The sequence below is a fragment of the Aegilops tauschii genome, chromosome 2, assembly GCF_002575655.3.
Source record: "Aegilops tauschii subsp. strangulata cultivar AL8/78 chromosome 2, Aet v6.0, whole genome shotgun sequence".
NCBI lineage: Eukaryota > Viridiplantae > Streptophyta > Magnoliopsida > Poales > Poaceae > Aegilops > Aegilops tauschii.
Genome location: NC_053036.3, coordinates 430,701,990 through 430,714,211, shown reverse-complemented (window position 1 = coordinate 430,714,211; position 12,222 = coordinate 430,701,990). Strand labels below are relative to the sequence as shown.

Below are 12,222 nucleotides of genomic sequence, written 5' to 3'. Positions count from 1 at the left end.
AAATAATAATGATTTTTTATGAGAAAACACAAAAGACCTTTGTGTTTCATTTTAATTGAAAGATGGAGGGTACAAGTACAATCCTCCTAGGAGGCTGGAATTACATAGCTAACGCTAGAATCAGTGGACATCCCATGATTACTTTATTTATCTATATAAATGTTTTTCTACATTAAAGTTAGAACCTATATAAATGTGTGAACACCCATCCCCGGTAAAATCGATTTTCGACAGAATCAATCTTACATTTACGATTCTTCCTACAAAGAGCACCATTTAAAGAAAGAAAAAACACCGTCTGTGATTTTAAAATGGTGAGCAATGCCTGCACCGCTCACTATTAAAGACCCATGTTTTTTGTATATTTTTGTGTTAAAGTATTTCATTGTGAAACTCTACAAACATGTACTTTCTTCGTCCCGAATTATTTATTTAAGATTTGTCGTATCTAGACAAATCTAAGACAAGCTTTTCGGCACCGAGGTAATGGAATACATCCATATGAGCACGTGGATTTTTTTTTCCAGATATTCTTTGAAACTTCAAACTGCGGTTCTCATTTCTTTTCAAAATAACGGGCTCCACTTCATGTTTCTTGCCTAGTGTGGCCGGAAGTTCAGGTCCAGAGTCGCAATTGCTGTCATGTGATCCAGATTTTGATGTGTCCTTTGGCACAGAACGAGAACTTTTTTTTACCGTGCCCTTTCCCTGTCCTCCTCGAAAACCTACGGGCGGGCTGTGCCCACCGGCGGAGACACCAACCCCGCCCCCTCGTCACCGCGCCGGTAATTTCCGGGGCATACGGATACGGAGAAGAATATGCGCGCCCATTTCCAAGGCGGCGGTAACAAAACACCAACCAAACCCCCGTCCCTCCCTCCGCGGGGTCGCCGTCGCCGAGACCCAGCGCTTCCGCCCTCCGGTTTGTCGCCACTCCCTTGGCCACGGCGCGGAATCTGGGCAGTATTTAAGGCGTCACGGCGCCAATGGCACACCCCCACCCGGAGGGAGCCCGCGCCTGCGAGAGGAGCTGCCATTTGGCGCCACGCCGCCGGCTCCTGCACCCCGGACGCCCGCCCGACCACCAGAGAGGTAACTTTCTCCCCCTCTTCCACCCTGAACGACGACCCTGTCTCTGCCTGCTCCATTCCTGCCAGTCATATTTGCCTCCGCATTGTGCTAGCCTGTGCCTGCCTGCGTGGTTTGGTTGTGTTCTGGGGCCTGGGCATGTGATCCGAGGGAGTGAGTACCATTCCTCATTTACATTTCTTCAGTAAATCCTTCAGTAAATAAGTATGTCTTTGTGAGGTGGTTTTTCTTTTTTACTTCTTTGGGTTTATGGAGGGGGGTTCAGGGTTGCTTAGTTCGTCGATGCAATGCCATGGTAATGCAGTGTGCAAGTGCTGCGTGCCTGACATGCATGCTGCTCCTCCCTTCTTCATTATTGTTGCCTATCTTTTTTGCATTTGATCAGTGCATTTACTTCGCTGCTACCTATGCCTCCGATTCCAGTTACGTTAGGATCGAACCCATTTTTCTTTGATTTCTTGAGAATTTAAGGTTCTTGGATCCAGTACAGTTAGGTTCTGGCCGGAGTTTTCTGTCGAAGATGAGTAAAACATTCATGAAGAATAGCATCATCATCAGTGGTTGAAACTCTGCCAATGAACATCATGATTTGGTTTATTGAGAATTTAAGGTTGTCGGATCAAGTACTGTTTGGTTATTTGAGAATTTAAGGTTGTTGGATCAAGTACTGTTAGGTTCTGGACGGAGTTTTCCGACGAAGGCGAGTAAAATCTTCAGCAAGAATAACATCATGATTTGGTTTATTTAGTATTGTCGCGCATATCATATGCACATGCTTATCAAACTGATTTTCGGAGAGTGAACATATGTTATCATATTCCTATCTTGTCCTAGTGAGCAAACCTATTTTTAGACAGCTTCTCCTATGTTATTACAGTATTGTTTTTCTGGTTCTTATGGCCATTTCGAAGTTTTCTTATATGCTCCGGTAAAAGAAGAATCATGATTCCTAATCACCATGTCATATGAATTGAGGTTACAACCACTTGATAATCATTAATTAGTCATTCCTTGATGGTCATCAAGCTAGTATTTTAAATAGGTGTATACATTTCAGCTAGTATTTTAAATAGCTATATACATTCCTTGCAATGTATAGGATTGACATTTCAGATGAGGAAGCAACTTTACAATTTTCTGTGGACTAGTTGCTATGTTAACTAAAATGGAGGCTGACATACCTGAAGTTATATGTTCAAGTGTTAATTTGTTAAAGGGAATGCAAGTCAGCATGCCCACAAGATATTTTGCTTATTTATATATATGCTTTTATACAAAAAATTAATTTTGAAAGATGCCAATGTCACGACTATTTATACAAATTTGACAGGTTGATTTGTCAAGGGCCACAGCTGTTCGAAAATGGACCCAAAGAAATCAATAGATGATAAATTCTCTAAGTTGCATCCAAGTTTGCCAATAGACACTAGAATTGGCATAGTGGGAGCAGGGCCAAGTGGCTTATCAGCAGCCTATGCACTAGCTAAACTCGGGTACTGCAATGTAACCGTGTTTGAGAAATGCAAGACTGTTTCAGGGATGTGTGAGTCCATTGACATAGAAGGTGAGTTACTTATTGACTGCACTCCTATTTACTTCCTCCGTTCGGAATTACTTGTCACAAAAATGGATGTATCTACAACTAAAATACATCTAGATACATTCATTTCTTGGACGAGTAATTCCAAACGGAGGGAGTAGTTACCATTTTCTGCACTGTTGTAGTTATCAGTGACAACTGTATTCAGGAAGAACATATGACTTGGGAGGACAAGTTATAGCAGCAAACAGTGCGCCTGCTATAACTCACCTGGCAAAAGAGGTAGGAGCTGAATTCGAGGAGATGGATTCACACAAGCTTGCTCTGATCGACAGCCAAACTGGAAATATTCGAGATCTTGAAGTAGCTGAGGACTATGTATCCATGGTATCTCTGACGCTAAAACTACAGGTGAGCTGTTTCTGTAAAGTGTGATTACAAATAACTAAGTATAAAGTTATAGATTAAGTTCAGTTAAGAAGTTATGAATATGTGGGTCTAGTTTTACCTTTATGACACCCACTCTATTGTTTACATGTATGCCTTTTGGTAATTCTTATAGGATGAAGCAAATAAGTCAGGCCGAGTGGGCATCCATGCTCTCAGTGGATTGGCTTCTGACCCAACTCCTCAGTTTTTGAGGCAGCATGGGATAAATTCAGTTCCGAAATCTGTAGCATATGGATACACAGCTTCTGGCTATGGTTTTGTTCAAGACATGCCCTATGCTTTCATTCAAGAATTCACTAGAACCTCTATGGCTGGCAAAATCCGACGTTTCAAGCATGGCTACATGAGCATGTGGGAGAAACTTAGTCAGTCATTACCATTTGAAGTTCTTTGTGGCACGGAGGTTTTGAGAGTCAGGCGCAGCAGCGATGGTGCAAGTGTAACCATTAAGAAGGACAATGGTGACAAACAAGTTATGGAGTTTGACAAAATTATATTCTCAGGTGCTCTTGCTTTTAAAAATGGCAACACATATCGATCTTCTAGTCTCACTGGTGAGCGTGATTTATTTTCAACTTTGTCTGAAGTCTGCGTTTCAGCTGTCTGATTAGTTTGTATGCTCTTTTGTTCAGATGGAGAAAGTGAAGTGGTGGAACTGAATGATCTCGAAAGAGAACTATTCAGTAAGGTACAGACAGTGGACTACTATACTACTGTTGTTAAGATCAATGGATTTGAGCACATGCCAAAGGGATTTTACTACTTTGGAGAATTCATGGAGGATCCAGCAACAATAGGGCATCCAGTGGCAATGCAAAAATTCTTTGATGGCACGGACATTTTCTTGTTCTGGTCTTATGGGAATTCAGCAGACATCAACGGTTCATATGTGGCCAAATGTGTGACGGGCATCGTGAGTTCTATGGGAGGCACTGCTCAGAATGTGCTTTTGCAGCGTCGATTCAAGTATTTCCCTCATGTTAACAGTGAAGGTATAGCATAATAGCAATGTCACTAATTGCCAAGTCTTCTATTTACCTTTTCCATATTCCAACTGTGATCATTTATTCTATTGCAGACATGAAAGACGGATTCTATGAGAGGCTTGAATCTGAGTTGCAAGGCTTTCAGAACACTTACTATGTCGGAGGTCTGCTAGCATTTGAGCTTACTGAACGAAATGCTTCATACTCCATTGCGGCTGTTTGTAAACACTTTGCCATCGATGTTGAGCAAACTGTAACTCCTTATGTCAAGGTGAGTTAGAAAATATTGTCACGGTCTGTATGAGTAGAATTGTATATATGAGACGAGTCGTGCTTATGCTTTTCAATTCTTGTTTACACAGAGACTATTTCCTCTGTCCCGCAACAGCAACCCTTCACCTCCTAGAGATCTTGGTGAGCTTGAAGGTGTTGAATTTCCCAACCTTCCATCCCTGGATGGATACTTGCAATATTGGGGAACTCACAGGGTCACCAAGGAAAATGTCATCTATACTTGGATCAATGAAGAAGGAAAAATCATGAACCGAAGAACCTACCAGGAACTTCATGAGAATGCATCTCACATTGCACACAAACTATTGACAAGCACGAAGCCTATTATCAAGCCTGGTGACAGAGTTATCCTTATTCACCTCCCAGGTCTGGAGTTTATTGATGCATTCTTTGGGTGCATTAGAGCAGGAGTTATACCAGTCCCAGTTATTCCCCCTGATCCAATGCAAATGGGTGGGCAAGCACTTCTCAAAGTCGAGAACGTCTCTAAAGTGTGCAGCGCTGTGGCAATTCTGTCAACTTCTTCGTACCATGCTGCCGTACGTGCAGGTTATGTCAAGAACATTGTCACTCTAGCAAAGAATCAGAAATGCTCTGCGCAGTGGCCTGACCTCCCGTGGATTCACACCGAGTCATGGATCAAGAACTACCGGCGAAGTCCAGACACCTTCAACTCAGAAAATGTTTTATCTATGATGACCAAGCCCCAGCCAAGTGACTTGTGCTTTCTGCAGTTCACTTCGGGTTCCACTGGTGATGCCAAGGGGGTGATGATAACACATGGAGGACTAATCCACAATGTGAAGATGATGAAGAAGCGGTATCAAAGTACCTCAAAAACCGTCCTTATCAGTTGGCTTCCACAGTACCATGACATGGGACTAATAGGTGGTATTTTCACTGCTCTTGTAAGTGGAGGAACTTCCATTCTATTCTCGCCGATGACATTTATCAGGAACCCCCTCCTGTGGCTGCAAACAATCAGTGACTACCATGGAACCCATAGTGCAGGTCCAAACTTTGCATTTGAACTCGTGATAAGAAGACTTGAAGCTGAGAAGAGCAAAGTATATGACCTCTCTTCAATGATCTTCCTCATGATTGCAGCAGAACCAGTAAGGCAAAAAACTGTCAGAAGGTTCATAGAGTTGACTCAACCTTTGGGCCTTTCTGAAGGCGTTCTTGCACCTGGATATGGGCTGGCTGAGAACTGTGTCTATGTTTGTTGTGCCTTTGGTGAATGCAAGCCGGTCTTCATAGATATGCAAGGAAGAATTTGTTGTGGGTATATTGAGCAAGATGATCCAGATATTGACATCAGAATTGTTGACGCAGACTCTTTGACTGAGCATCAAGATGGTACTGAGGGTGAGATATGGATCAACAGTCCTAGTTCTGGAGTTGGTTATTGGGGCAACCAGGAAATGAGCCAGAAAACTTTCTGCAATCAGCTCAAGAACCACCCCAACAAGAAGTTCACAAGAACCGGTGATTTAGGGCGGATCATTGACAGCAAACTTTTTATTACCGGAAGGATCAAAGATCTAATCATTGTTGCTGGCAGAAATATTTATTCTGCAGATGTAGAGAAGACGGTGGAAAATTCTTCCGATGTCCTCCGACCAGGATGTTGTGCTGTTGTTGGTGTCCCAGAGGAAGTTCTGACTCAGAAAGGCATCTCAATTCCCGATTCTTCTGATCAGGTTGGACTTGTCGTGATTGCAGAGGTTAGGGAGGGTAAGACAGTCTCTGAAGAAATCATTGACAACATCAAAACACGTGTGGCGGAGGAGCATGGTGTAACTGTTGCATCGGTCAAGCTTATCAAGCCTAGAACCATATCCAAGACAACATCCGGGAAGATACGGAGATTTGAATGCATGAAGCAGTTTGTTGACAACAGTCTTAGTTTGGCCAATGGTAATCGTCCATCTAAAAGGAGTCTATTCCGGTCTCTCACAACAGGAACCGGCATGGAGAGAAGGAGGTCATTCTTGAAGCAGATTGTTGATCCCACCATTCATCCTCAGTCAGAAAGCAAAGTGAAAAACTCCAAGCAGATAACTGAGTTTCTGACACAGTTAGTATCAGATCAATCAGGTATTCCAAAGGACAAAATTTCTCCAACAGGCAGCCTACCTTCTTATGGCTTTGATTCGATTGCAGTGGTTCGAGCAGCTCAGAAGCTCTCAGATTTTCTCGGTATTCCTGTTGGAGCCATTGATATCTTTGCTGCAAGCTGCATTTCTGAGCTTGCTAGCTTCTTGGAGAATTTGTTGAGTAAGTCACAACCAAAGTTGACACATCATCCCAACAGCCAGGGGAAAAGCTCGAGGGAGATCATTGAGTTTCTGACTCAGATAGTATCAGATCAATCAGGTATTCCAAAGGATAAAATTTCTCCAACAGGCAGCCTACCTTCATATGGCTTCGATTCAATTGCTGTGGTCCGAGCAGCACAGAAGCTCTCAGATTTTCTTGGTACTCCTGTTGGAGCGATTGACATCTTTGCAGCAAGCTGTATTTCTGAGCTTGCTAGCTTTTTGGAGAAGTTGTTGCCCAAGTCACAACCACTTTTGGCATCTGATGTATCTTGCTCTACTGAGGATGAGAGTTTAGTAGATGTCAGTGCAGATTTCAGTGTGCTTGCTACTGGGATTCTCCAACTCCTGGCCCTTACCTATGTGTGTTTCATGTTGCTACTTCCAGCATACCTTGCAAGTTTGGCATACATGAGCGTGCTCTACCCGGTCAGTCTGGTTGAAGCATCAGTGACGACCTATCTTGGTTCGTTGGTCATGGCACCTATTGCTTGGATTTGTTATGTCTTGCTCACCTCTTTATCATTGTCTATCTTGGGGAAGTCACTCCTTCAGCCAAATTATGGTCTGACCCCTGATGTTTCGATATGGTCAGTTGACTTTGTTAAATGGTGGGCACTGAACAAGGCTCAATGGTTTGCTGCAAAGATGCTAGCTGTGCATCTAAAGGGAACAATCTTCTTGAATTATTGGTTCAAGATGCAAGGGGCTCGAATTGGGTCATCTGTTGTTATTGACACAGTAGACATCACTGACCCATCCTTGTTAGTGGTTGCAAATGGTGCAGTGATTGCAGAAGGTGTTCTCATCCAGGGGCATGAAGTCCGTAATGAAGTGCTGAGTTTTAGGCGTGTCAGAATCGGTCGTGAGGCCTCCATTGGTCCTTATGCGGTGCTTCAAAAGGGCACCGTTGTGGATGATGGTGCTATGGTCCCACCACTGCAAAAAACTGAGCCAGGGAAATCAGTGTATCAGAATAAGAGAACTTCTGCAGACATGAAGGTAACTGGAATATCTTATTTCGTACATTGCTAAAATTCTTAGTAACTAGATGACAAATTAGCTGCTCATGCATTATACATTATACCATCATGACGTCGCCTACCCTTAGTTATACTCCCTCCGTTCGTAAATAGATGACATCTTGGACATGGATGTAGACTCTTCAATATGAAGCTTTGGCCGCTAATTTTTATGTGGATATGTTAGTGAATATTTATGAAATTGTGAAACATTTATTTGTGATAATCAAGTTTTTATTATATGCTCACTTGACCAATTCAATGGATATTATGAATTAATAGTCAAATTTAGTGAAGTTTGACTTTACGCTTTCTAGGATATTATCCGAATGGAAGTACTATTGTTTATTTGGTAGAGATAATACCAAATTAGTGGCAGACACATGAGTAGGGACATAAATGTATCACTGAACCTATGAGTAGCGGAACCAATGGTCGGGACCGTTGGATGCAATTTTGGGACTTTTGCTAATAATACAGGGTATACACCAAGGGGATGATATACTACTTATAATTCAAGGGCTCTTGCCTAGCCATTCATACAATTCAATCTATTCCTTGTTCCCCGGTGCTAGCCATACTCATTTTCTATGTACTTATCTTTTAAACCTGACAAAATATATTTAAATCTCCTTAAACAAAATGATCAAGTGGAATAGACCGTAAGAGCCACTGGACATTGGTCCAGAAATGCTTCTCTGCAAGTTTTAGCTAGGCGATACAGCTAAAGGCATACGTTGGTGGGCAAATACAAGTTCATGTAATTGATCATCTTTTGCTGTTATGTGACTGTCTCCATTTCGTGCAGGAAGAAACAGGGAAAGCGACCATGCTTCTTGAACACCTGGTTTGCATCTATGCGGTTGCGTTGCTAGGTGCTCTATCAAGTGCAACCGTCTACACGTTGTACATTCACTTCTCTGGCACTGAGGCTTCACCTCAGCACTTCTCTTTTGCATGCCTTGCGGGCGCGTTCCACTGGTTACCAGCTGCCCTCGCCGCTTACCCTGTGATTGTGCGGGAGACGCCCACAAGCGCATTGACATTTGCTCTCTCCATCGCCTTCGCCTACTTGAGCTATGGTGTCATCCTGAGTCTTGTTACCAGTATGGTCAACACAGCTCTCACCACAAGGCCAGGAACCAAGCAAAATCATATGACAAGCTTGATCCAGAGGCGTATAAACATCGCTGTGCATCTCAGATTTGCAAAGATGTTGTCTGGCACTGAAGCATTCTGCATGTACTTGAGGCTTCTTGGTGCAAAGATTGGCAGGCATTGCTCTATCCGGTCCATTGATCCAGTGGCAAATCCTGAACTGATCAACATCGGTGATGGGGTCCATCTAGGTGATTTCTGCCACATTGTTCCAGGGTTCTACTCCAGTAAGGGGTTTACTGGTGCAGAGATAAAGGTCCAGGAGAACACCATCATTGGTAGTGGCAGCTTGCTCCTCCCTGGCTCAGTCCTCCAAGGGAATGTTATCCTTGGAGCACTTTCTGTGGCACCGGAACATTCTCTTCTCCAGCGAGGCGGCATCTACGTTGGGGCACAGTCTCTGACCATGGTGAAGAACACCTTGCTTGCAGAAGATGAGAGGATTGAAATGATGGACCCAATGTACAAGAAGATTGTTGGGAACCTCTCGGCGAACTTGGCAATCACCACCATGAACGTCAAGTCAAGGTACTTCCACCGCATTGGCGTAAGCGGGCGGGGGGTCCTGAAGATGTACGAGGACATTCCATCTCTGCCCAAGCACAAGATATTTGGCGCCGGCAAGTCTTTCCCAGTAATCGTCCGACACAGTAATAGCCTCAGTGCAGATGATGATGCCAGGCTCGACGCGCGTGGTGCAGCAGTGCGCATTCTCTCCGACGATGGCGAGGTGCCTCTTCTGGACCTTACTTTGAAGAGTGGCAAAGCATTTTATGCGCGCACGATCGCCGACTTCGCCACTTGGCTGGTCTGTGGCCTGCCAGCGAGGGAGGAGCATGTCAAGCGTGCTCCGCACGTCCGGGATGCTGTCTGGGGCTCCCTGCGGGACACCAACTCTTACACCGAGCTGCATTACTACTCCAACATATGCCGGCTGCTGCGGTTCGATGAAGGGAAGGAGATGTATGCAAAATTCAAGCTTCGTCCAGTTGATCAAGACATACCGGAGGAGTCCGGTCAGGTGGTGCCAAGGGGTATCTTGCCGCCAGAGACCGGTGCAATCCCAAGAGATGAGAGTGACACACGCCCTTTACTCTTCCTCGCCGACGACTTCCGTCGGAGGGTGGAAGTTCCAGACGGGGTGCGCTACGTCTTCCAACTGCAGCTCAGGGAGGTGCCCTCTGACGACGCCACCTGTGACGTCGCCCTTGACTGCACGCGGCCATGGGACGAGGAGGAGTTCCCGTACATTGACATCGGAGAGATAAGCATCGACAACAACCTCCCAGCAGAAGAGACGGAGAAGCTCGAGTTCAACCCTTTCCTCCGGTGCCAAGCGGTGGACGTCATCCCGGCGTCGTCCTGCAAGCAGAGCGCGTCCATCGACCACGGGCGCTCGCTGATTTACGAGATATGCCAACGCCTGCGGAACGGCGAGCCACTGCCCGCGTCATGGGCGGCGTTCCTGGAGCAGTCCGACACCAAGATCAACCTGTCGGGGTGCCCAGTGGCCGCCGTCATGCACACAAGGTCCGACACTGCCGATGCCAGCGAGACCAAGGTGACCCTGGCTAGGACATGGCACAAGGCGCTCTGGGCCACGCTGTGCCAGCCGCTGCTGCAAACGCTGGTGCCATACTTCGTCCTGGGCCTGGTCATCTTCCTCCCATTCCGGGGCCTCCTTGCCGTCACCGGGGCCACCGGCATGCCGCTGTACTGGCTGCTGCCGGTCTTCTGGGCGGTGTCGGGCTTGGCCTCCATGGCGACATGCGCCGCGGCAAAGTGGGCCCTGGTCGGCGTCAGGGGCGAAGGCGACGCGGTGCACATCTGGGCGCCGCAGGTGTTCCTGGACACGGTCTGGCAGGCCATACGGACGGCGACGGCGGAGTACTTCGCGGAGCTGACGTGCGGGTCGGTGCTGTTCGCGGCGTGGATGCGAACGATGGGGTCGTCGGTGGCCGTGGCCGACGGGGTGTACGTGGACTCGATGGGCGCGCTGCTGAACCCGGAGATGGTGCACCTGGAGCGGGGCGCGAGCGTGGGCCACGACGCGCTGCTGTTCGGGCACGTGTACGAGGGCGAGGCCGGGAAGGTGAAGTTCGGCAAGGTCCACGTCGGGGAAGACGGGTTCGTCGGCAGCCGGGCGGTGGCGATGCCGGGCGTGAAGGTGGAGGACGGCGGCTACCTGGGAGCCCTGTGCCTGGCCATGAAGGAGGAGATCGTCAGGCACAAGCTATAGTCCGTAGGCGCGAGAAGCATGTGTGGGTTACTTGCTGCTTTTGGTTTCAGCTAGCTGCCGCTCTCTCGGTGTGCCGCCTATGGATGTATACGTACTACGTAGGATCTTATAGCAGTGATAAAGATCAACAGCGACAGGTGGCTGCTAGAAGAAGAAATAAATCGACTGTAGTACGTAGTATGGAAATGAAATAATAAGTTCATCACCACCACTATCGTGGTCGCTGGCTCAGTGCCGTCTCGAGAGGTTGGGATGATGACTTGGTCAACAAACTCAACTGCTGACATACAAAAGAGCATGGGAAGGTGTAGAATAAAAAAAAAAGACCATCCAGAACTAGCCCTTTGAGGCATATTTTTATAGAAGAAAATCTAAGCATCAAGGGTTACTCCATAACTTGAACCTGGGTGGGCTATATAGCCCCATGCTATCCTAGCTAACTGGGTGACACCCCGTTCTCAAACAGGTTTAGAATAGATGCTTCGTACATCATGGTGCTACTCCATTTGTTTTTTTTCTCGAAGGGCCCTCGGCCGATCTTTATTAGACAGAGAAGAAGAGTACAATAGAAACAGTCTAGGAAGGGTAGACTGAATCAGGAGCAGCTGTATATCCCAGCCGGGGCAGTCCTCCTAAATACAACAAACAACAAAACTACATTTTGATGGAAATATGCCCTAGAGACAATAATAAAATGGTTATTATTATATTTCCTTAATCATGATAAAAGGTTTATTATTCATGCTAGAATTGTATTGACCGAGAACTTAAATACATGTGTGGATGCATAAACAAATACCATGTCCCTGGTAAGGCTCTACTAGACTAGCTCGTTGATCAAAGATGGTTAAGGTTTCCTAACCATGGACATGTGTTGTCATTTGATAATGGGATCACATAATTAGGGGAATGATGTGATGGACAAGACCCATCCGTTAGCTTAGCATATTGATCATTCAGTTCATTGCTATTGCTTTCTTAATGACAAATGCATATTCCATCGACTATGAGATTATGCAACTTCAGGATACTGAAGGAATACCTTGTGTGCTATCAAACGTCACAGCGTAATTGGGTGATCATAAAGATGCTCTATAGGTATCTCCGAAGGTGTTTGATGAGT

The 12,222-nt window shown here is 45.8% G+C and overlaps 2 protein-coding genes across 2 annotated transcripts; both read left to right on the top strand.

The window, feature by feature from the left end:
• The first annotated feature begins 2,451 nt into the window (after nucleotides 1–2,451).
• Nucleotides 2,452–3,686, top strand: LOC120974596 (uncharacterized). Its single transcript, XM_040401028.2, has 3 exons — nucleotides 2,452–2,653; nucleotides 2,838–3,040; nucleotides 3,192–3,686. The coding sequence occupies exons 1-3, from the start codon at nucleotides 2,452–2,454 to the stop codon at nucleotides 3,684–3,686; spliced, it is 900 nt and encodes a 299-aa protein (XP_040256962.2).
• LOC120973529 (uncharacterized) lies at nucleotides 3,682–11,330 on the top strand. Its single transcript, XM_040399289.2, has 4 exons — nucleotides 3,682–4,071; nucleotides 4,158–4,336; nucleotides 4,428–7,682; nucleotides 8,511–11,330. The coding sequence occupies exons 1-4, from the start codon at nucleotides 3,696–3,698 to the stop codon at nucleotides 11,097–11,099; spliced, it is 6,399 nt and encodes a 2,132-aa protein (XP_040255223.2). The 5' UTR covers nucleotides 3,682–3,695; the 3' UTR covers nucleotides 11,100–11,330.
• The last annotated feature ends 892 nt before the right edge of the window (nucleotides 11,331–12,222 follow it).